At 39.1% G+C, this 23,751-nt stretch overlaps 1 protein-coding gene across 1 annotated transcript; it reads right to left on the bottom strand.

The window, feature by feature from the left end:
• Window positions 1-7,222: 7,222 nt before the first annotated feature.
• On the bottom strand, window positions 7,223-21,220 carry LOC308273233 (olfactory receptor 2W3-like; the record flags this gene model as incomplete). Its single annotated transcript, XM_080710317.1, is given in 6 exon segments — window positions 7,223-7,387; window positions 7,473-7,691; window positions 10,683-10,748; window positions 14,863-15,172; window positions 20,183-20,304; window positions 20,306-21,220. Coding segments are annotated over 6 exon segments (1,797 nt in total).
• Window positions 21,221-23,751: the final 2,531 nt, after the last annotated feature.

Raw genomic sequence — 23,751 nt, 5'->3', positions numbered from 1 at the left:
GACAGTGGATGATCAGGACCTGCTGAAGGGAAGCCCATTAGAACACACCATGTCCGGGACCAGACAACTAGGGGTGTGCCAGGAGATGGGATAATCACGTGATCATGCAAAAAAGTTACATAAAACCAATATGTTTGGGGAAGAATAACCCTTCTTACTGGCTTCTTTTTTGTTTCTTTTTGGATATCAAGGATGTACAGACCCTTGAATATTTGGAAATCCTGTATTTATAAGAAGAACAGGGAAAGATTATCTATTCCCCAGAAACAACCACTATGGCTCTTTTGCTGTATCTCCTTTCAGTCTTTTCTTATGCATACATATAACTTAACACACCCTAAAGCAGTATGTTTAAAATTTTATGATCTGAAGTTTTTCATTAAATATTATTTTTTTAATTAAATATTACATCATTAGCCAGGCATGGTGATGCATACCTGTAATCCCAGTACTTGGGAGGCTGGAATAGGAGGATCATAGGTTAGTGGCTAATTTAGCAAGGCTTTCTGTAACTTAGTATACCATATTTCAAAATTTAAAGGGAAAAATAGGCTTTGGGTATAGCTCACAGGTAGATTGCTCTTGGATTCATTCCCTAGTTTCACCATATATATATATATATATATATATATATATTTGTCTGTGTATATATACATATACACAAACATTTATACAAACATTTCTCTACAGTTGGTCATATTTCCTTTATTTTACATGTCTTGATGAATTGGGTATGTGCTTGATTTACTGTGCTCTGATCAGCATGCTTTTCCCTACATTTATGGTAATTCTTTGGTCCAAATGGATAGCTCATATTTTTAAATTTGAATTTATTAACAGGGAAGTTGATTGATATTTTGATGCTTATTAGCTCTCAACATTTGAAAAAACTTTGGCTTTTTGTCATTGAGCTAGCCTGTCACATCATAGAAAAGTCTGTCAATAGAACCTAAAAGTGACTTCTGCCAATGAAAGCAGGAAAGGATGACTACATTTCACTCAGTGGAATAAAAGGCATAATCTTTCCATTTGTATTCAGCAGTTGAATCCATAACAATATATTAATTCTTTGGCAAATGATAAAATCCTTAATCTAATTTATTCTTTATATGAAGTTCTTATTTTTCCTTCCTACAAATATATACTCCTTATCATATAAAATTAAAATATTATACAAAATTTTGCAGTTTTTAGTGAATATAATATTTTAACAATTTTTTTATGAAGAACATTTACCATATAGACAGTTCTTCATAAATTAAATTTAAAAGTGATATAAATTTTAAAAATAAGATTGATCTAGAAAATTTAATACACCAACACAAAGTGTCATCATGCTGCTTTAAGCCAGGCATGGTGGCTCATGCTTGTAATCCCAGCATTCGGGAGGTTGAGACTGGAGGATCACGGTTTGCCAACAGCCTCAGCTACTTAGTGAGGCTCTATGCAACTCAGTGAGACCCTGTTTCAAAATAAAGAAAAAAATAGGACTGGGTGTGTAGCTTGGAGGTAGAATGCCCCTGGGTTCCATCCCAGTACTACAAAACAAAACAAAACAAAACAAAACAAAACAAAACAACAACAACAAAAACATGCTTTTTCTCCTCCCGAAAAGAGATGTCAAGTAAAAAGCATTAAAGTAAAATTTTTTTCATATTTCAAAATGATGAACCAATTAAGAATCATATAGATTTTATAAAAACTTTTTTTCATAGGAAAAATCTCAAGGCTTTTTAATACTTCTTGTAACCAAAGATTTCCTTTATTGTATTATGTAACTAAAGAAGTGTAAATTTTAGAGGAAACATTAAGATCAGATCATTTAAGACATTCAAAGATAAACTCAAGGCCGGTCATATACTAACACATTATTGAACACGTTAAATGAATAAAGTTACTTCCTCTTCTCCACTTTCAGAATGTGGACTGGAAGTTAGAAGACCTTGGTTCAATAGTCAAGGTGCCATCTTATTAAAATTAAAATCTCAGTACCTCACAGGGTTGACATGAAATTACAGCTTGCAATATTGCCTCTCCCCCAGGTAAAGAGCTTTATGACTCATAGCATCTCAGGCACACTGGTACCTGCACATTTACATCTCATGTATACTGGTACCTGCACATCAGCATCTCAGGCACACTGGTACCTGCACATTTACATTTCATGTATACTGGTACCTGCACATCAGCATCACAGGCACAGCAGTGTCTCCACACAGTAGTCAGAGACATTTGCAAAGTACCCTGCATGTGGTAAACCAGGTTATAAACACCAGCAATTACTATTATAAACAGGAAAGACCAGATCATGTTCAGAAGAACCTTCCCCATGCTATGCTAAGTATAAATATTAGCATGCTATTAGCAAAAACTAAGTAATGTTAGTTTAGATTATTATCGCCATATAGATGGCCTGAGAAGAAAAACCTTTGCCTTTTTTATATTAAAAAGGCTGTGCTGATAAAATGTTAATATAGCCTTAGGTCAGAGAAGTTAAGACTATCATCTTTGAAATGCAAGTTACTAAAAATTTAATATTGATAAATAATTCCATATTCAGCAAATATTTATCATCTATTATATGTTAAACACTTATATGCTAGACATAATTATTAAAATGTCTAGCAAATGACTTTTTTTTTGGTGGTACTGGAAACCTTTCTACCTCTGGGCTACACTCCCAGACATATTTTTATATTTTTATTTGGAAAAAGGGTCTCTTAAGCCAGTGAGGCTGGCTTAGAACCTGCGCCATCCTCCTGTCTCCACCTCCCAAGCGCAGGGATTACAAGCATGTGCCGCCATGCCCGCCGTAAATGACATTTATTAGTACTCACATAATGAACGTATAATGATTGTCAACAGTACTGAGCCCTAGTGCTGAGCACTGTGCTAAGTGCTTTCCTGAACTGCTCCATTCACTCCTCATGCCTGAATTTGCAGGATAAAAGTGTTACGCATACCCATCATCATCAGTAGACTACATAGGTATACCATATGCACACAGCTAGGGTGTTATAGAGCTGGGATTTGGACCCAGGCCTGTTCAACTCTCAAGCCAGAAAGAACACTCTCAAACTAGAAAGAAAATGTATTCAGCCACGACTCCAAATACCACCCTTGATTAAATCGAGGCAAAATGAGTGCCTCAAGTTCTGTAATCACTGGTTTGGTTCTAACTGCAGAAAAATGTCAAGTCTATATGAAATAAATCAAGTGAAAGAGATGTCTCTATAACTTATTTTTCTAAAGCAAATAAAAGAGAAAGAATTATTAGTTTAGATGTTTCTGGATTTTAAGTAAAAATGGTAAAATATAACACTATATACCAAAATGAACTGCTAAAATGCCCTTTTTAAACAGATATTTATAGAATAGTCCATCCAACAATAGCTGAATGAATACGCATTCTTTTCACCTGCCTGTGGAAGTTTCTCCAAAGTAGAACATATTCAAAGCCTCAAAACAAGCACCAGCAAATTCACAGAAATTGGTATCGCTTCTTGCATCCTTACAAGTTATAATGGACGGAAAGTAGAGATAACAACAAGAAGACCTAGAGGAAGCACACAAATACATAGAGATTGAATGATACACTACTAATGAAGCCTGGCCAGAGAAGAAATAAAGGGAGAAAATAAAAAATTCCTAGAATCAAATTAAAATAGAGACACAACTTACCGAAATCTATGGAACACTCTGAAGGTGGAATTAAGAGGAAAATTTATAGCATTGAGCACCTACATAAGAAAGACAGAAAGACTGCAAATAAACAGTCTAATGATACACCACAGGCCCTTGATAAACAAAAACAAACTAACCCTAAAGTCAACAGAGGCAGAAAATAATCAAAATCAGAGCAGAAATTAATGAAATAAAAATGATAAAAAATCCAGAAGATCAATAAAACAAATCTTGTTTTATTTTTTTGCAGTATTGGGTATTGAACCCAGAGACATTCTACCTCCAAGCCCAGCCCTATTTTTTATTCTTTATTTCAAAGCAGGGTCTTACTAAGTTGCAGAGGGCTTCACTAAGTAGCTGAGGTTGTCAGAGAATGTGCAATCCTCCTGTCTCAGCCTCCCAAGTACTGGGATTATAAGCATGGGCCACCACTCCCAGCTCAAAGCTTGTTTTCTAAAAAGATAACTGAGGTTAACAAACCCTTAGCCAACCTAACTAAAAGAGAGAACGACCCAGATATCTAGGATAAGAGATGAAAAAGGAGCTGTCACCATGGATAATGTGGAAATTCAGAAAATTATTAGAAACTATTTTGAAAATGTATACTCCAATAAACTGGAAAACCTAGACAAAACTGACAAATTCCTAGACACCTACACCCTACCTAAACTGAACTAAGGGGAAAGAGAAAATCTAAACAGACTAATAGAACACAAAGAGATTAAAAGAGTAATAAAAAAAAAAAGTCTACCATCAATGAAAAGTCCAGGTCCAGATGGATTTCTAGCTAGATCCCACAGGACTTTTATAGGAGAACTAAGCCCAATGTTCCTTGAGTTATTTCATGAAATTGAAAAAGAAGAAATACTACCAAACTCATTCTAAGAAGTCAGCATCACCTTAATCCTCAAACCAAATAAAGATACCATGGGAAAATAAAATTTTATATCAATATCATTGATGAACATAGATGCAAAATTCTTAATAAAATAGTAGTATATGCTGGAGAAAAGATAGCCTTTTCAACAAATGATGTTGTGAAAACTGGTTGTCAATTTGTAGAAGAATGGAATTAAACCCCAACCTGCACAAGAGTGAGAGTCGGCAAAAGATGGATCAAAGCTAGGCATAGTTGCAGCATGCTTGTAATCTCAGCATTCGGGAGGCTGAGACCAGAGGATCATGGTTTGCGGACAGCCTCAACTACTTAGTGAGGCCCTTCGCAACTTTGTTAGACCCTGTTTTAAAAATAAAAAAAGACTAAAAACTAGGGCTGGGGGTGTAGCTCCGAGGTACAATGTCCCTGGGTTCCACCCTCAGTACCACAAAAAACAAAAACAACAACACAAAAACCAACAAAACAAAACAAAAAACACACGAAAGATGGATAAAAAACCTAGAAATGTTGCATTTCATAATGGAATGGAAAAGAGTTAGCAATGGAATCAGGAAGAGAGAATAATGATTTCATGAAATTAATATAATAGAAGCAAAACAATACTCTTTATTACATCGTTGATATACAGCTTAATATGTGATCCAACATAATTATACAGAGTACCATTCTTACCGAAATCCTGTGATATGCATCTTACCATCCCTCTTTTTTTTTTTTTTTGGTGGTACTGGGGTTCCTGGAAGCCCTTCTATCTCCGGGCTATGCTCCCAGACCTATTTTTACATTTTTTATTTGGAAACAGGGTCTCCTAAGCCAGCGCACGCGGCTGGCTTCGAACCTGCGCGATCCTCCTGTCTCTGTCTCCCAAGCGCGGGTATTACAAGCGTGCGCCACTACGCCCGGCTTACCATCCCTCTTTAACAGATAAGGAGACTGAGAACACAGCAGTAAATATCTTCAACAATGTCACACTCCACTGGTAAGAAAGAGCCACTCTTTGAAACTACATTTGATTGGAAGAACATAAGCTTGCATTTTGCAACAACTGTCATAATATACTGTCTTGAACTGTACTTTATAAATTTCTATCTGTGTGACTGGGTATTTTTTAGCAAAGTAATATATGCAAAAATTTAAGCAATAAAAAAGTTCTATTAGAGCCAGGCGTGGTGGCGCACGCTTATAATCTCTGCGCTTGGGAGGCAGACACAGGAGGATCGTGCAGGTTTGAAGCCAGCCATGCTGGCTTAAGAGACCCTGTTTCCAAATAAAAATATAAAAAAATAGGTCTGGAAGTGTAGCCTGGAGGTAGAAGGGTTCCATCTCCAGTACCACCAAAAAAAAAAAAAAAAAAAAAAAGGTCTATTATATATAGAAAAAAATAACTTCCTGTCCAGAACAAATCTCAAGTGTTAATGTTTCTGTTTCTCATACTTAGGACCCAGTCCATTTCCAACATTACTTAGAGTGACCATCCTTTCTGCTAGACTTAAGTTTCATTTATATGCTGGTGATTACTAAATCAATTACTCTTATATTTATTCTGAAATATAGGCTGTACATTCAACCTTTTTTGTGACATTGAGGATTTAACCCAGGGGCATTCTACCTCTGAGTTACACTCCCAGTCTTTTTTATTTTTTATTTTGAAACAGTGTCGCTCTCACAAGCTACAGAGCACCTCACTAAGTTGCTGAGGCTGGCTGTGAACCTGAGATCCTCCTGTCTTAGTCTCTCAAGTACTAGGATTGCAATCATGTGTCACCATGCCTAGCTAACATTCAACTTTCTCTGACTCTCTTCACTTCAGAGATAACAATGGGGCAGACTGATAGTACAAGCCCATACTCTGGAGGATGATTTCAGGTCTCAGTGATGCTGTTGAGTAGCTAAGAGACACTGGACCAGTTATATAAACACCCTGCGCTTCAACTGTACCATTTGTAGAATGGGTAGAATAGTAGTTCAACTTTTGAGAATTGTTTGGAGGCTCAAATGAGTTTGAATTGACATACTTATATATTTTGGTTAAGAGGACAGCCATCAAGCATAATAAATGTACACTTTTAGTTTATGTGATTATGTACCAGGCCTTTTTCAGTCTTCCAAGCAAATTAGCTCTAGACATTCCCAGACATCCTAATCCCAGAGCCAATAACACTTGGTTCTGAAGTAGATTGGTAAGGCAATGGGGAATTGTAAATATTCTTGGGTCAAGAACTACTGGGTTTTGAAGAAGGGCCACCTTATGGTGTGGCATGTGGCATCTGTGGTGTGTACCTGCAGCCACCAGGTTCGCCTAAGCAGTGTACTGTAATGAGAGCTGAGAGGGCCCCTTGTCCTCTGCAGGGAGCAGGTAAAATTGGGGCCCACCTTACCGAGAGTGGAGAAATGAAGTAACTGCACTTCAGTCTGTCTTCTGCCTAACCACATCCACACTCACCGCCTTCCTCTTCTGTGCTACTGCCTGTCCCGCTGCACCAAATACTATGGGCTGCCTTCTCATTTTTAAATTTCTTTATCATTCACCTTTTCCAGTCTAGTATCTTCAAGAGCCTCTAACGGTGTAGTCAACTGCAGGTGTCCTGCTTGGAAAGCATGAAAGACAGGACTCTGTGAAAAATAAGACAGGGCTCTCCTCTAATCCACGTTGTGGCCAATTCCGTGGGTAGCGGCCAGCAAGGTGCAGCAGATCCTGGCCTTCACAGGGAGAAAAGTCCACGTGGGATTGCAGAAGAAGAGGCAACTGCAGCAGAACACACGGCACTGTAAGACTGGACAGTACGCAGACAGATGGCTACTCACCTGAAACCCAGATGACGACTGTATTCTCAGAAGTAAAACCTTGGATCAAAGCTTTATGGAGTCAAAAAATAAAAATACGCGGTACATGGGAAAAGTTGAAAAACTCAGCATCATGGAAAATGATGGAAGAAGGACTTTCACTGAGACTGGCAGGGTGGGCAACGTTCATACATGCACGGTCTTGTGGCTCCAGTTGAGGGGTCTTGTTCTGTAAACAGTAATGGAAGCGATGAGTGATATCCAGGAGAAATATAATTGAGTTTGAAACTGAGAACTTCTGGATGTAGTAATTGGGAGAGTGGTGCTAGAAGAAGGAGATACGCATAAGATGGTTGCAGTAACCTAAATAAAACCAAGGGTGGTCTGGTGCCTGAGCTGCCAGGAACAGTGTGCAGGGATCTGGCCATGCTGAGTCAGAACCTTCAGCAGAGGAGATGTCACAGGAGGTAAGAAGGCTGGTGAGACAGGATCCTGTGCATCTGGCTGCTGCCCAGATGTGTAATGAGGCGGGTACACAGAGGAGAGCAGTGATGGGGACAAGGGTTATAATCTGGGAGCCAAGTAAGCATGAGGTTCCTACAGGACCCTGTGCTTAACATGTCTAATAGGCTGTGGACATTTGCATCTTTTCCCACTTTTCCAAACACTGATATTTAATTACATGTATGCGTGCGTGTGTGCATGGTGCATGTGTGTGTGTGTGATTTGTTTACATGGAAAACAAGGAATTTCGGGGCAATTTTCAGTTTTTTTTTTTTTTTTTTTGGTGGTACTGGGGTTCCTGGAAGCCCTTCTACCTCCGGGCTACACTCCCAGACCTATTTTTACATTTTTATTTGGAAACAGGGTCTCCTAAGCCAGCGCGCGCGGCTGGCTTCGAACCCGTGCGATCCTCCTGTCTCTGCCTCCCAAGCGCGGGGATTACAAGCGTGCGCCACCACGCCCGGCCTTCAGTTTCTTTTAAAAATTAAAAGTTAGCCACATGTTAAGCAGTAAGACCTGTAGAATTTATCAAGACTTGGGAAACAATTAACTTTGCTAGTAGGTTAAGTATTTAATGTTTCATTCAAAATTAACCACTAGATCAAACGAGGTACATAAATGATCAATTTGCAGAAGTTTGAGTCAATGTGCTCTCAAAATGGAGACTGATCTGATAAAATGCTCACATCTGTCCATATTTAGAGAATAATGAATGATCTCCAAGAAAATCAAAGGCTTTCCCTAAATCAATAGCCAGATCCATTTTAATCTGAATTAATGATATCTTAACTTGAGTGGAATTTTGTCCAGTGTGACAAATAAAGGATATTATTGGTGGATTTAAAGATATATAATCTTGGCATTTTTAAGATTAATTTTTCTTACAGTATTTTAAACATTTAAATATGTTATTCCTACAGTTTATATCAAGACATATGGATTTTTTTTACAAAGGTTTTAAACAATATCTAAACATGAACAAAAAAATAAGATGGAGAATGTTAATGTAATTTTGTGCTCCTGACATTATAGTTCACAGATGAATAATACGCAGAATTCTTAAAGGTTTGTTAGAAGTCTCTAGGGGTATCCAAAAATGTTTAACTTGATGATTTGAAATTTCGTAAAACAAATTTCATTTTAGTACCTCATTTGTCTACAAATTACAGTTTTCTTTCTATTACCAACTATATTTAAAGTTATGTTCCAGTATTCCTTCCTTATGCAGTTGTCCCTACTTTCTTTCTTTGATACTTCCAAGGAAAACAACCCTAAATAATATTATTACGTACAACTATCACTTGTGGTTAAGACACAAATAACTAGGGCAAGAAAAACAATTTGTTGTTAGAAGATAAAGAAATAAAGTATTACTTGCCTCTTTGTGTAGTGTCCCTAAGGAAAGATCAAGGTTTACCTCCATTCTAGTTCTTCTCTTAGTCTTTTCTCTCTTTCCTCTGAAAATTAATTCTAGTCCCATAAAGCTGGTCACTTGTCTTTGCTCTTGATATTTACCCTTCTGTGACTTTACCTTGTAGCTAACTTTTGAAATCGCATAAATAAACCCTACAAGGAGGCCAGTGTGAGACAGCAACCACTCACCGAACAAATATGGATTCACATTATAACTTGACCCCAAATTGCTTAGATCCTTAATGAGCCTCGAACGCAAACACGGTGGCAGGATTTCTGTTACGTTTGTACAATTTTGGTTTGTGGAGTCATTTTGAGGCTCTTGGAAGACTCCAGCAGACCCCACACCAGGAGTCTGAGGACCTGGTCTCAGACTCCTAAAGAACTATTCTGAAGTAATAAATACAATTTATACCTTAAATTTTGGGTAAACATTTCAGATTGGAGAACTAAAAATGCTTCATGCTCTTTACTGGAGCCTTTGGGAATACATGCTCCACTGAAGCAATTAGACAAGTTTGCTGCTGTCCAGAAAGGAAGACCAGTGGGACATAACTAGGAAAATCTCTACCTTCTGAGCCTCTCATAGACTTTGAGTATATCTGGCGGGCTAGGGGTGGGCAACATCTCTCTCTTTCAGCTTATTTTTGAGGCCGTGGAGACTTAGGCCTGATATCATTCCATCTCTTAGATGCCAGAAGTTTGTTCCCACTCTAAACTTTGTAATGATTTTCAACTCTGACACTGATCCTACCGATAAGAATGTATTCTTACCAACTCTCAAGGCAGTTTGCATTTACTTGACATAAACAACAGTATACGATTACAGTTTATTTTAGATCCGGATAGCTTAGCTTTTGTCTTCAGTGATTTTAGAGCCTGAGGGGACCTTGGTCAAACGGATATTTTTGAAGAACTTGGGGCTGTTGACCACACTGATGATGCCATGCCAGTTGGTCTGATGAACAGGGACATGAAAACATCTCTAGGATGTTCTTTAGGACACATAGATTCTTTCGGGGACCCAACCTGTCTTAACTGCAGCCCTGAAGAGCCTGTCCTTTCTTCTCCTCCTGGTATAGTTTCTCAACATGTTATAAATAAACAACACCATTAAGGTAGCAAGGGAAACTTTATGACAAGACCTGGGCTACTGTCAGTGCCAGAAACATAATTAATGCCCTTACTGTTAGCTTGAATTAAGCCAGGTGAATTTTGGATTGGATGGAGCCACTTCTGTCCTGACCACTATGTAGAGCTGCTCCTCTGACCACAGCCACAGGGATACACTGGTCTTGCTTCTGTTCTTGACCATGCATACATCTGTCAGTGGCCCCAAATAAATTACACTTCATGCAGTCCTGGAACTACCTCTTTCTTTGGTCTCATGGAAACTTACGCCTACAGCAGCCACTTCTTTTAACCAGATTTTTCCTGGAATAACCCTGGAGGGTCGAGAGACAAACTACAAGATTTAGGGTTATACAACATTAATAACATTTCTAAGCATCCACTGGTCTGGGGTAAATAGGTGGTCCAGATTTTTATGTCACCTACCTTTATTTCACCAACAATGATTTATATTTCTGTTTTGTCACTAAACTCTTGGGAGAGGCACAAGGGCCACATGAAAAAAGAAGGAAAACACAGGCATGGTTAACAGATGAGTCAGTTAGGTGTGCTGGTGAGAGCAAAGGTTTGCTGCTGGTCTACACTACCACTGAGGGATATCCCTGAAAAAGGCTGGTGAAGGGAAATCCTCTCAATGGACACATCTCAGTCCATTCGGTCACTGACTTTACATGGAGGTAAAAACATGTGTGAAGTAAGTATGTGCATGTATTCCTGAGCAGTGGTGAATGGGTATGGCTGAGATACCAGGAAGGAAGCAACAAAATTGGAAGGTTGAGGACAAGGCTATTTGAGGAATGGAGTGAAGATAGATATGAGAGTGGCCATAGTACAGGTATCTTCATACTACATGTAATTTTCACCCAAGAGAGTGTACCACACAGATCTTAGGGCTCTCTCTCACCAAGATTGAGTGACAGGTGCTGCCAGATTGCAGCCCTAAAACATGGGAAGTGTTTTAAGTCAGAATTTTTGTACTCTGAGCCAGGCGTGGTGGCACATGCTTGTAATCCTCACGCTTGGGAGGCAGAGACAGGAGGATTGCGCTGGTTTGGAGCCAGCCTCGCTGCTTAAGAGACCCTGTTTCCACATTAAAAAAAAAAAAAAGTTAAAAATAGTTCTGAGAGTGTAGCCCATGGGAGTGTTTCCCGGAGGTAGAAGGGCTTCCAGGAACCCCAGTACCACCACCAAAAAAAGAAAGAAAGAAAGAGAGAAAGAAAGAAAGAAAGAAAGAAAGAAAGAAAGAAAGAAAGAAAGAAAAAGAATTTTTGTACTCTGTAATCCTAAAACCTGACCACCACAACTTAGAGGAAGTAAAAGTTATTTGCTCACAGTTCTGGAGATTTCAGAGGTTCGGTCTATGTTAGTCTGGGTGAAGTCTGTTCAGGGCATGGTATGGGGATCAGAGAGAAAACAGCACAAGGACTTTCTCTTCTCACATCATGGAGGCCGGAAGCAGAGAGTGAGCAGGGGAAGAAGGACCATATATTACCCCAAGGCCACACCTCCAGGGAGGGACCCCTTCTCAGCAACTAAACTCTGCTTCCAACATAGCTGCCTTGTCTAGAGGTACATTAAAAATTTAAACCATAACAGGCAGCATGTTTTGAAATAAACTCAGAGTGAAAATGGAAATAAACTCAGAGTGAAAATGCAACAGTTATAATCTATTTAAAACTGAAAGACAAAAAAATCATTGTTTATGAATATTTGTATATAGATAAAAAGAAACTCAGAGGAATGTTTATAGCATTACGTACTTTGTGTGTGTGTGTGGTATGGGGATTGAATGCTAGAGTGTTCTACATTTGAGCTACACCCTCAGCCTGAATTTATTTCTAATTTGGAAGCAGGGTCTCACTAGGTTGGTGAGAGTCTCACTACTTGCTGAGGTTATCCTCAAACCTGTAATCTTTTTGTTTCGGCCTCTCAAGTATTGGGATCATAGGCATACGTCACCATGCCCAGCTGCATTAAATGCTTTTAGCAGAAACAAAATGGAACAAAAATGTTTCAATTCAAGATGATAGAAAAAGAACAGAAAAGTTGAATCAAAGGAGTTTCAATGAGAAGTTAATAAACATAAAAATATAGAAAAAAGTAAAAATAAAGGATAGTTTATCTACCTAATATTTTCTGTTAAAAGACTGCTTTACATAGACAATTGGACAGTGTGATCTTGAAATAAGAATTCACAAATCAGAACAAATAAACATTAGAATGAAAGAATAAAAAGTACATATTAGAATGAAAGAATAAAAAGTACATAAGTATTGTTTTTATTTTTTTATTTTATTTTTATTTTTAGTGGTACTGGGGATGGAACCCAGGGGCCTTCTACCTCCGGGCTACACTCCCAGACCTATTTTATATTTTATTTGGAAACAGGTTCTCTTAAGCCAGCTGAGGCTGGCTTCGAACCTGCCAGATCCTCCTGTCTCAGCCTCCCAAGTGCGGGGATTATAGGCGTGTGCCACCATGCCCGGCTATAAGTGTTGTTTTTAAAGTACTAAAGAATATTATTCAACTTTTTATCAATCAGTGAAATCAGTATAAAGTTCAATAGTCTATGAAATTTCCATAAATGGCTCTCATTGTGAAATTGTTAAATGCAATGTATAATAGCATAAAAGCAATTGGAAGTAAAAGAGTCTGTTCTTCAGAAGACATATAGTTTTATGAATGACTTTATCAAACTTTTACAGAACAACAAATTTTCACAGAAATTTCAAACCACCAAAGAATATGAGAAGCTACTCAGACCACTTTCCAAGGGTAGGATCATCCTGATACTGTTGTCAGACTAAAATAGAGCAAGGGCAACAAAGGTCAGTTGTGCAAATGGCATTTATTCCGTAAAAGCAAAAAGAACTTAACATCACAAAATCTACAAGTATAATTTACTGCATTCACTGCTTAAGCTGAAAAAAGTGACAGGACAGATACTTATCACCAAATAATACCTTGCACATAAATATAAAATTATTTGCCTTCGATTTCTCCCTTTTTCTTTGTACATACGTACACAAACACTTCGTATATAATTCAAAAGATCTCAATGGATAGAATGTGGGTAAGTGAGGCCAGGAATGGTGGCACATGCTTGTAATCCCAGGACTTGGGAGGCCGAGACAGGAAGATCACAGGTTTGTGGCCAGCCTCAGCTACTTCGTGAGCCCTTCCGCAACTTAATGAGACCCTCTTTCAAAATAAAGAATAAAAAATAGGGCTATGGTCCTGGGGTTCAACCCTCAGTTCCTCAAAATAAAAAAGGAAGTGGATACCAAAAGGCATGCTGTCAAATTTGACAGTCACTGATGTTCCGTACTGTGACTGTGGGGTCTCAGAGTTCGTGTCACTCGCCAGCCAGTTACAAAAAGAAAAAAAAAGCAGTTAGAGTGACTTATACAACTAGATGTCTGTTTGCCTTGGTGTCAGCAATGTCATCATAGAACCCAGGCTGTATCTGCATTTCTGTTCCATTATCTGTAGACTATGCTTTCATCCTCAGGCACTCTCTTCTGGTTTCAGAAAGATGGCTGCCACTCCAAACTCACATGTGCTCTACAGGTGTGAAAAAGACTAACAGAAGAATTAACACTCAAACTAATAGAATTAATGAGTGTTAATAAACAGACCGATGTGCAAAATGAACAACAAACCAGCTTTTGCTGCTGTATTCCAGATGTGTAAACTTGTGATTTTATGTTGCCTCTGCTTCCTTTTCCTTTTTGACAGTCTTGAGTTCTCCAACTCCTAGCTCTCAATGTAGCCATCCCAGGTGTCTGCCTTCTACAACCTTGTCTTCTGGGCAGTAAGCCAATCATGGAAATGAACACATGTGAGGCAGGCGTGGTGGTGCATGCCTCTAGTCCTAGTACTAGTAGGCTGAGACAGGAGAATCACAAACTCAAGGCCAGCCTCAGCAGCTTAGTGAGACCCTGTTTCAAAATAAAAAGTAAAATAGGGCTGGGGATATAGTTCAGATGTCAAATACACCTGGGTTCAATCTCCAGTCTATCTCTCACACACACACATACACACACACACATGCACACGTACATATGTACATACATACACATACACACACTAAATTATTTATTTATTTATGTATTTATTTATTTATTTTGGTGGTACTGGGGTTCCTGGAAGCCCTTCTAGGTCCGAGCTACACTCCCAGACCTATTTTATATTTTTTTATTTGGAAACAGGGTTTCTTACGCCAGCGTGGCTGGCTTCCAACCTGTGCGATCCTCCTGTCTCCGCCTCCCAAGTGTGGGGATTTACAAGCGTGGTGCACCACGCCCAGCTCACACACTGAATTAAAAAAATAAAAATAAGAATGAGGTGGTCACATGTGGAAACAGGAGAACACACCTCAGATCCACTTGCCCAAGGATAGGATTAAGGATATTATGGAATAATATCTTCTTCTCCTTCTGTCTCACTGACCATGCCAGGCCCGCTGCTTCCTCTCTCTGGTCTCTGAGTAAGTCATAAGCTGCATCTGGCACCTCCGTGTCTTGCCTGACCATCCTACTGACCATCACTTCTTCCCAGGTGGGGCTTTCTAGGGAGCTGCTTCCTTGGTAAGAATAAACCACACACAGGCCACACAAGAGCCACAGGTCTTCTGCCCACGTGAAAACTTCCTGTGACAGCAACACCGGGTCATGCTCTGCTCCCTGAAAGGCACACTGCAGACAGGGACCAAACCCCGGGGCCTGTCGGGCAGAGCCAGAGTTCACAGCCCCTGCCCTGAGAGAAACCTCGGGACCACATTAAGAGCAGAGAGAGGGGACCAGGGGAAGGAGGAGGGAGAGACAGGACCCTAGGGAGCAAAAGTGAGCAAGTCTTGTTACATGAATGTGCAAATTCCACTACTAAGTATTATTATAACACACCAATACAAATTTTGAAAAAAAGAAAAATGTGCCAGAAATAGCCGATTAGAAAGTAAAAGAGAAAGTGCTATTAATGAAACCAAAAATAATAAAGAAAAATACCAGCTTTAGCAAAGGCCTGAGTACAATATTCTCAGAAGAAAAATATCAGTAGCATAAAGTTAATTTCTTTCAAATGAATTTATAAATTCATTCTCCTTCCACTAAAACATCATCATAGTATTTTTAAATAAACTTGGCAAGCTAATTTGTGTGTGTGTGTGTGTATGTATGTGGTACTGGAGATTGAACCCAGGGCATTCTACCTCTGGGTTATACTCTCAGCCCTATTTTATCTTTGTTTTGAAACAGAGTCTTTCTGAGTTGCTGAGGGCCTCATAAGTTGCTGAGGCTTCCAACCTGTGATCCTCCTGTCTCAGCCTCCTAAATAATGGGACTCCATGTATGCTCCACCATGCCCAGCTAGACAAGCCAACTTTAAACTATAAGTTGGAAATTAAATAAAAAGTCATTATAGGACATTTTAATAAACTCAAAGCTGATTTTTGAGTAAGCGTCTTACTTTCATTTTACATTTAAATTTTAGATTAAATTGGGAAGATATTACAAGGGGCTCTCCTGTACCCCATAGCCAGTTTTCTCTATTATTAACCTCTTACATCAGTATGGTATAAACAACACTTTCTAAACTTGTCTAATAATTTTAATAGCAATTGTTGTAGATTCCATGAAATTTTCAAAGTTTTTTCCCCCTATAAACTAACAGGTAACCTATGAATAAGGGGTTTTACTTTTCCCAGTAGGAGTGCTTTCTGTTTTATTTTCTTGCCTTGGATTGGCTTTACTATCCAGCACAGTGTTGAACTATAGTAGTTGCAGGAGTAACCAGCTTCAGGCAGTCGGAAGCTGGTGCCTTGGAAGAGGGCTCTGGCCAGAGCCGAGGGTGCTGGGACCCTGGCCTCAGGACTACAGCCTCCAGAACAGTGAGGAATAGATGCCCATTGTTTATACCTCATTCAGTTTGTACTATTTGGTCATAGCAGCCAGAACAGACTAGGACAATATCCTGGTGCATATAACACCCCAGTGGCTTTCTTTTGTGATTAAAAGAGAAACTCCTTATTAGTCCTCCTGGGTCATGTGTAGTTTGGCTTCTATCTCCTCCTGCGATCACCTCTCTTCTCATTTGCCCCATCTGCCGTCATAGCCTAAGTTCTTGGATGTGTGAACCATTTCTCTCTTCCTGTCCTTGAAATCTGTTCTCTAAAATTACAACTTACTTTCTTCCTCCCTTTTTACCTGGCTGAATCATTCCACTTTATCCTTTATGCGACACTTTATTTTCTTTCATCATTACGTTCTCTCTTCGCCAGCATGGCCACCTTATTGTGACCCTTTATCCTCAGTGACCATGGTTCTTAAGATGAGCAGTTAAAGCTTCTGAAGAGAGCCCAGAGTCTATGGATGCATTCAGGAATGCAGCTTGGGTTCAGATAGCCAGGCTCAAGCAAACTCTGCGGCATGGCTGTGTGGTCATAGATGACTCCCTTCCTCTGCCACAGTGTTCTTATCTATAAAAATAATGATAACAAGTTCTAAATCCTATTGATATTTTTGTGAGAATTAATTATCTTTATAGGGACACCTTTTAGATAATATTTTTGAAGAAGTCTCCCCTATTCTTGTAACCATGGGGATTTTAGTTGATGGCTTTAAAAATTATGGTAAAAAAATTCAGGTAGAGATAAACTTCTGTTTTTCAAGAGAGCCAATCATTCTAGAATTTCAGAAATTATTAATTACATAGATAAAATAATTCTTTTATTTTTCTCCATAAACATGAAGAATAAGTTGACATTTTAATAAAAAACAGAGAAAAGAAGCGTCTTTTTATACTTAAAAAGCAAATATACTTTTAATTTAAATATTCTTATCAATTATAATTGTTCACACAGAATGGCTGTGGGTAGCTGTCTTTGTGGACTTTTGAAAAGCCCTCCTCTCTTCTCAAGTTGGTAACTTACTTTTCATAAGCGTCATAAAGATGACTGATATTCTCATATTATGAACTCATTCATTTTGGTTATAGTTAAAAATAATGGTCCTCTCATATAATTAAATACTCCAGTAGAAAGAGATTTGCATTAATTTATCTTTTTTAACACTACTAAAGATATTAAATCTTCTGAGATTCAACAGAAGAGTATCTTCGGCACTGTGATAGAACAGGATAAAGAATTTTATGGTCAAAAATTCACAGGGAGCGCATTAGGATCCAAGGGGCGTCACATGGGAACGAGAGTCCACATGGCTTGCTTTAGAGTAGATTCGGTTATACCTTCATATATTATTTTAGGATGTTAGGTCTCTAATACAAAACAAACATTTTTGTTTTATTTTCAGCCTTACAATACCCTCAGTATATTATTTCAAAATAAGTATTCTGTAAAAATAGAATATGCAAAATGAATGTGTCTTTTAAAGATATTAAATATCTACTGATATTTTCTTTCTTTTTATTGGGGATATTATTTTGATATTGGGGATCAAACTCCCAGGCATTCTACCTCTGAGCTACACCCCCATTCCGATTTTATCTTGAAATAGGGTCTCACTAAGTTGCTGAAGTGCTTGCTAACTTGCTGAGACTGACCTTGAACCTGTGATCCTCCTGTCTCAGCCTCTCAAGTACTGGGATTACAGGTATGCATCGCCACATCTGGCTTATTGATATTTTCTTAAGTTAAAGAAAGCATATTTTGGAAATTACCAGACACATAACACACAGTATGGGTGTTAACATAGTCACAAGATTAGAAGTTTAGGTGTTCTCTAACTTCAATTTCTATTGCCTTGAGAAATGATATTTACAATTCTGCGTCAGAGACAAAGATATGTTCATTTAGAGCATGGTATCCTCCTGCTTATCAGAATACATTCATTAAAAGTAATTTCTGTTTTGCATATGAAGCTGGTAGTATATGAAAATAATTTCACAACATATAACATAATTTGTAGCATTGTAACATATCTATATAATTTGTCATTATATAATATTCATAATATTCCACTTATGTTTCCCAGAAGCCTTGTTTGAAATTATTTTCACTGGTTAAAATAGTCAAGTATAAATGGTAAATGGGTAGCAAAAATAATGAAGTAGGAGGAGATATGCAAGAAAATTAATGAGAAAGCAGATTTTTTTTTCTCTCTCTGTCCCTATTTTTTGGTGCTGGGGATTGACCCCAGAGGCATTCTACTTTTAAGCTATACCTTCAGCCCTTTTTATTTTGAAATGGCATCTCACTAAGTTGTGGAGGCCCTCACTAAGTTGCAGAAGGCCTCAATAAGTTGCTGGGGCTGACCGTGAACCTGGGATCCTGCTGTCTCAGCCTCCTAAGCACTAGGATTACAAGTGTGTACCACCACACCTAGACAGAATTTCTTATGATTTTAAACAATGCAGAATTGCCTTGGGCCAGCCTAGTGCATAGAAACACTTTCTAGACCATGGTAGAATTCACAGTGATTCCCTTGGGCTTACCATCACATTTCAGAAAAAAAAAAAAAATTTTGTTCCCCAAATCTGCAGATGACTTTTGATTCCTCTGGAAAGAGATTTTTCAATGATTAATTCTTTTCTCTCATCATAGAGTTCACATTGAGTTGAGAAAAAAAACTTAAAATGTTTGACAGATTTAAACAGAAAAAACATTTTATGCAAGATTTATTTGTAATTTTGAAGATCAAATAGAGTGGCATTAAAAATGAAAGAATAATTTGCGTATATAATTAATCCATTGAATTAACAATCACCACAAGCATTATTGATTATTTACTACCCCAGTGAGTGACATTGATTAAAAGTGAGAGGATAGTTGGGCGTGGTGGCGCAGCCTTGTAATCCCAGTACTTGGGAGGCTGAGACAGGAGGATCCTAGGTTCACAGCCAGCCTCAGCTAATTAACGAGCCCTCTGCAACTTAGCGAGACCCTGTTTCAAAATAAAGGATAAAAAATAGGGCTGGGGGGTCTAGCTCGGAGGTAGAATGCCCCTGTGTTCAATCCCCAGTATCGTTAATAAAAAAAAGTGAATAATTTCTAGATATAACTAATCAGTTAAATTAACAATCACAAATTATTACTGATCACTTACTTTCTCTAAGGTACTTTATTAACTTTAATACATGAAATGATGCTAAGAAGAAGCTTATGTAATAGACATATGAAATTTATAAATATAATAATATTAAATAGAAAAACTGTCATTTCAGTATATAAAACTGTCATAGGCAAAAGGAGTGACATCTTTATGTCAAAGAATCTCCGACAATTGTACAAATATGTTGCATTTACGCTGACCACTAAAGCACGAGAAAGATTCCATCAAAGGATTTTCATGGGGCAGTGTGAGAATGGATGCTATCATGGGATTAAGAGCTAAAGTGAAATGAGGGAACTTTAAATTTTTGAAAACTCTCTAACATGTCCAGCATGTAAAGGGCTGTACAAAGAGAGGGGGGGAAATAAGGCTGGGCCTGAGTATTGGGTGAGCTACACATACACCCAAGCACTCGGCAGCAAAGACAAGGTTCCTCAGCAGAGCGCATGTGACACAGGCCCTGGGAGTCTGTGTGCCACTTGTGAACCCCACTTATTCACAATGTTTCTCTCATGCACAGAGTTGAACAAATCCTTAAATCATGTCTATTTTATATTTACATCAGAGTCTGGGATCATCCTCTGGGACTTCATTCTTATTACTAAACATCAATTCACCGACACTGACCCATATCGTGTGTAGTTACGGTTGATTCATATTGACTTGAATACAGTTCAGTGTGTTTAACCTTATGAACAAATACCCGAGGGTGTTTGGTTTGCTGGCTGGATTTATTCTAAGTACAAATAAACGCATTTGCATTTGCACAAGCGCCTGGCAGGACTTAGTCGCTTGCATGGGCCTCTCCAGCTCACGGCCGCCTCCCCAAAGCTTTTCTCAGAGCCCCTTTCACCTCCTTGTTTCTTAAGGTGTAGATGAGCGGGTTCAGCATGGGCGTCACCAGGTTGTAGAAGAGCGTGAGGAACTTGCCTTGGTCTTGGGAAGAGCTGTTCCCCGGCTGCATGTACATGTAGATGATGCTTCCGTAGAACAGCGAGACCACCGTGAGGTGGGAGCTGCAGGTGTTGAAGGCCTTCTGCCTCCCTGCAGCCGACTTGATTCTCAGCACCGCGGCAGCGATGTAGCCGTAGGAGACGAGAATGAGTGTGAGGGGCAGGAGCACGATGAGAATGGCGAAGGCGAAGGCCAGCATTTCCACAGGCCGCGCGTCCACACAGGCCATCTTGATCAGGGCTGGCATCTCACAGAGGAAATGGTTAACTCGACGGCGGCCACATCTGGAGAGAGTCATTGTTAGTGGGGACATGACTATGGCATTGACCAGTCCACTCCCCCAGGCCAGGGCCGCTAGACGTAAACAGAGCTGCGGGTGCATAATGACCGTGTAGTGCAAAGGTTTGCAGACGGCGGCGTAGCGGTCGTAGGCCATGACAGCCAGAAGGATGCACTCGATCCCCCCAACAGAAAGGAAGGAGAAGAGTTGGACGGCACAGCCAGCGTAGCTGATGGTCTTATCAGGGCCCCACAGGTTTACCAGCATCTGTGGGATGCAGCTAGTGCTGAAGCAGAGATCCAGAAAGGAGAGATTTGCCAAAAAGAAGTACATTGGGGTGTGAAGATGAGGGTCTAAGATACACACGAGGATTATGGTTGAATTTCCCAGTACGGCCACTGTGTACAGCGTAAAATTCACTATGAAGAGCACCAGCTCCAGCTTGGGACGGTCAGAGAAGCCCACCAGGATGAAGCCATACTCTGAGCTGCCGTTGGACTTCTCCATTGCCTTCTTCTCACATCACCCGCACAGCTGGGGGGGGGGCAAAATGGAGATTATTTAACCTTCCTGTTTTAGAAACCATGGGACACAGATGGGCGTTGTGGTGCACACTTGTAATTCCCACTCTTGGGAGGCTGAGACAGGAGGATCACACAGGTTCAAAGCCAGCCTCAGCTACTTAGTGAGGCTCTCAGCAGCTTAGTGAGACCCTGTTTTCAAATAAAATATAAAAAAAGGTCTGGGAGTATAGCCTGGAGGTAGAAAGCCTCTGGGTTCCACCCCCAGTACCACCAAAAAAAAAAAAAAAAGTAAAAAGAAACTATGGGACACACAGGCTTTGGGGGGACACAGAGCTATCAATCTCTCCAGTAACAGAATAGCTTCTGCCCAACTACACAAGGTATTCATTATTTGTTCAAACACACACAGGCAAATTATGTTGTGTTGGAATATTTTGACTATTTTGACTTAGAATCATTTTTATTGAGTAGAATTTTTCTCCTTATGACTCATAAAGCAAAATATTTTAACTTTATTGAGTATACGTCACATATCTTTTCATCAACATATCTATAGGTTTTTTACCTCATTACAAGTAGGTGTGTGTGTGTGTGTGTGTGTGTGTGTGTGTGTGCGCGCGCGTGCATGTCTGGGAATTGAACCCAGCCTTTTTTATTTTTTATTTTGAGGCAGGGTCTCATTTAGTTGCCCAGGCTGGTCTTGAACTTGCAATCCTCGTGACTCACCCTCCTGAGAACCTGGGATCAAATGTGCATGCCACTCTAACCAGCTCAACTAAATTTCTTTAGGGCAAGACATTTGCTTTCTTCCAACTGTTGTTCATATAACAGGTGATCAGGTATATTACCACCCTAGTGGCTATCCTAGTGCCGTAATGTTGACAATGACATTCTGAAAATGTGACAACCAGGCTGAACTCAGTACCTGAGTTTTTGAAAGCACAGGGTAGAGGAACACTACCACCTACCATGCAGGGACTGTTACAGTCCATCAGTGTGTCATAAGGATGCAGTCGCTTCACAAAGTAAGTGCTGGCTTTCTGCTTAGGGTGTGATTGCATCCACTACCCTAGTTCCTAATTCCTGTGGAATGCTGTCAACTCAGAGATCTACCATGCATTTCTTTGTAAGTAATAGAATTCTACATTCTAGACTGCCAAATTAGGGACCCAGAAATAAAACAACAGTTTTACATATCTTTTGTCTTTGACTAACCTTTTAGAAACATCCAAGCAACTTGATTCAATTAAAGAAGAGAGGCTCATGGCAATAGAAATAGAAAGGGAAGGAGAATATGATAAAGAATAACTTTAGAAAGAGTAATTTTTAAATTTATTTTTTTATTTTTAGGTGGAACATATTGAAACTGGCATACACTCAGACTATGCTTGGTACCTCCCCTCCCCAATTACCTTTCCCCCCTCCTAACAATGAGTGTCCATGTTAACCATATTATATTTATATTTTTACACAAATTCGGATGTAGTGCCTTCATTAATCAACCTCAGCTTCTTCCACTCCCATCCTTCCATTCTAGCTTTGCTGAGGTTTCCCCTCCATTGTCTGGAGTCCCTCTGGTATTCCTAATACTCTCTAGTTTGGGCATATTAGAGAAAACATAAGTCCCTTCTCAGAAAGAGTAATTTTTATGAACCTAAACATTGATCCTATCATAGTACAGGTTTATAATCCCGGTCCTTGGGAGACTGAGCCAGGAGGATCATAGTTGTGAGTCCAGTGTGCAATAACTTAGCAAAACCCTATTTCAAAAAGTTTAAAACATAAGAATTAAAAAGGGCTAGCAGTGTAGCTCAAAGGTAGAATACCCCTGGATTCAATCTCCATACACACACAACAATTGATCCTAAAATAGCTAAGTATAAAGAGAGTTGGATTCATAAACAACACTCATAATTGGACGAAAGGATCCCAGGATGATTAAAGGATCCCAGGAACACAGAATAGGAGGCAAACAAAAACCATAGGCCAGAAGACAGAGGGAAACACACCTCACACCCCTGGCATGTTGTCTTTGGTAACCTCAGCAGAAATGGCAAAATTAAATTGTTAAGTGGATATTATAAGATACCTGACTGCTGTGTGATCTAGGGAGTTATGGGCTACTTCTGAGAATAGTATATTTAATTAGTAAGTTAGGAAGAAAATAAAGGCAGAGTACAACTTAACTTTTTGTTGCAGATATTTTGATTTTAAAACTAAAAAAACATCATTGGTGAAAGTTCCATATTGAAGTTGTAAATTTACTTTTTAGAGCCAAACATAGTGCATTGAAGTAAAAGACAAATATCCCCATCTCATCTAGTCATTTACTCTTACCTGGTTTCAACTTTCCCAAAGGATAAAGGGAGAACACATGTTAATGATCTTTCCTGCGGTTTGGGTTGGTTATCTGGTGTCTTGTGGAAGACCATGCAGTTAATATGGGTAGAAATGAGACTGAGCGATGAACACACCAGAAAATGTAGAGATGGTTACAAACTTGTCAATAACCTG

This window comes from Muscardinus avellanarius, assembly GCF_963383645.1.
Source record: "Muscardinus avellanarius genome assembly, chromosome: 14".
In the NCBI taxonomy this organism is placed as follows: Eukaryota; Metazoa; Chordata; class Mammalia; order Rodentia; family Gliridae; genus Muscardinus; species Muscardinus avellanarius.
This window is presented reverse-complemented; position numbering and strand designations above follow the sequence as displayed.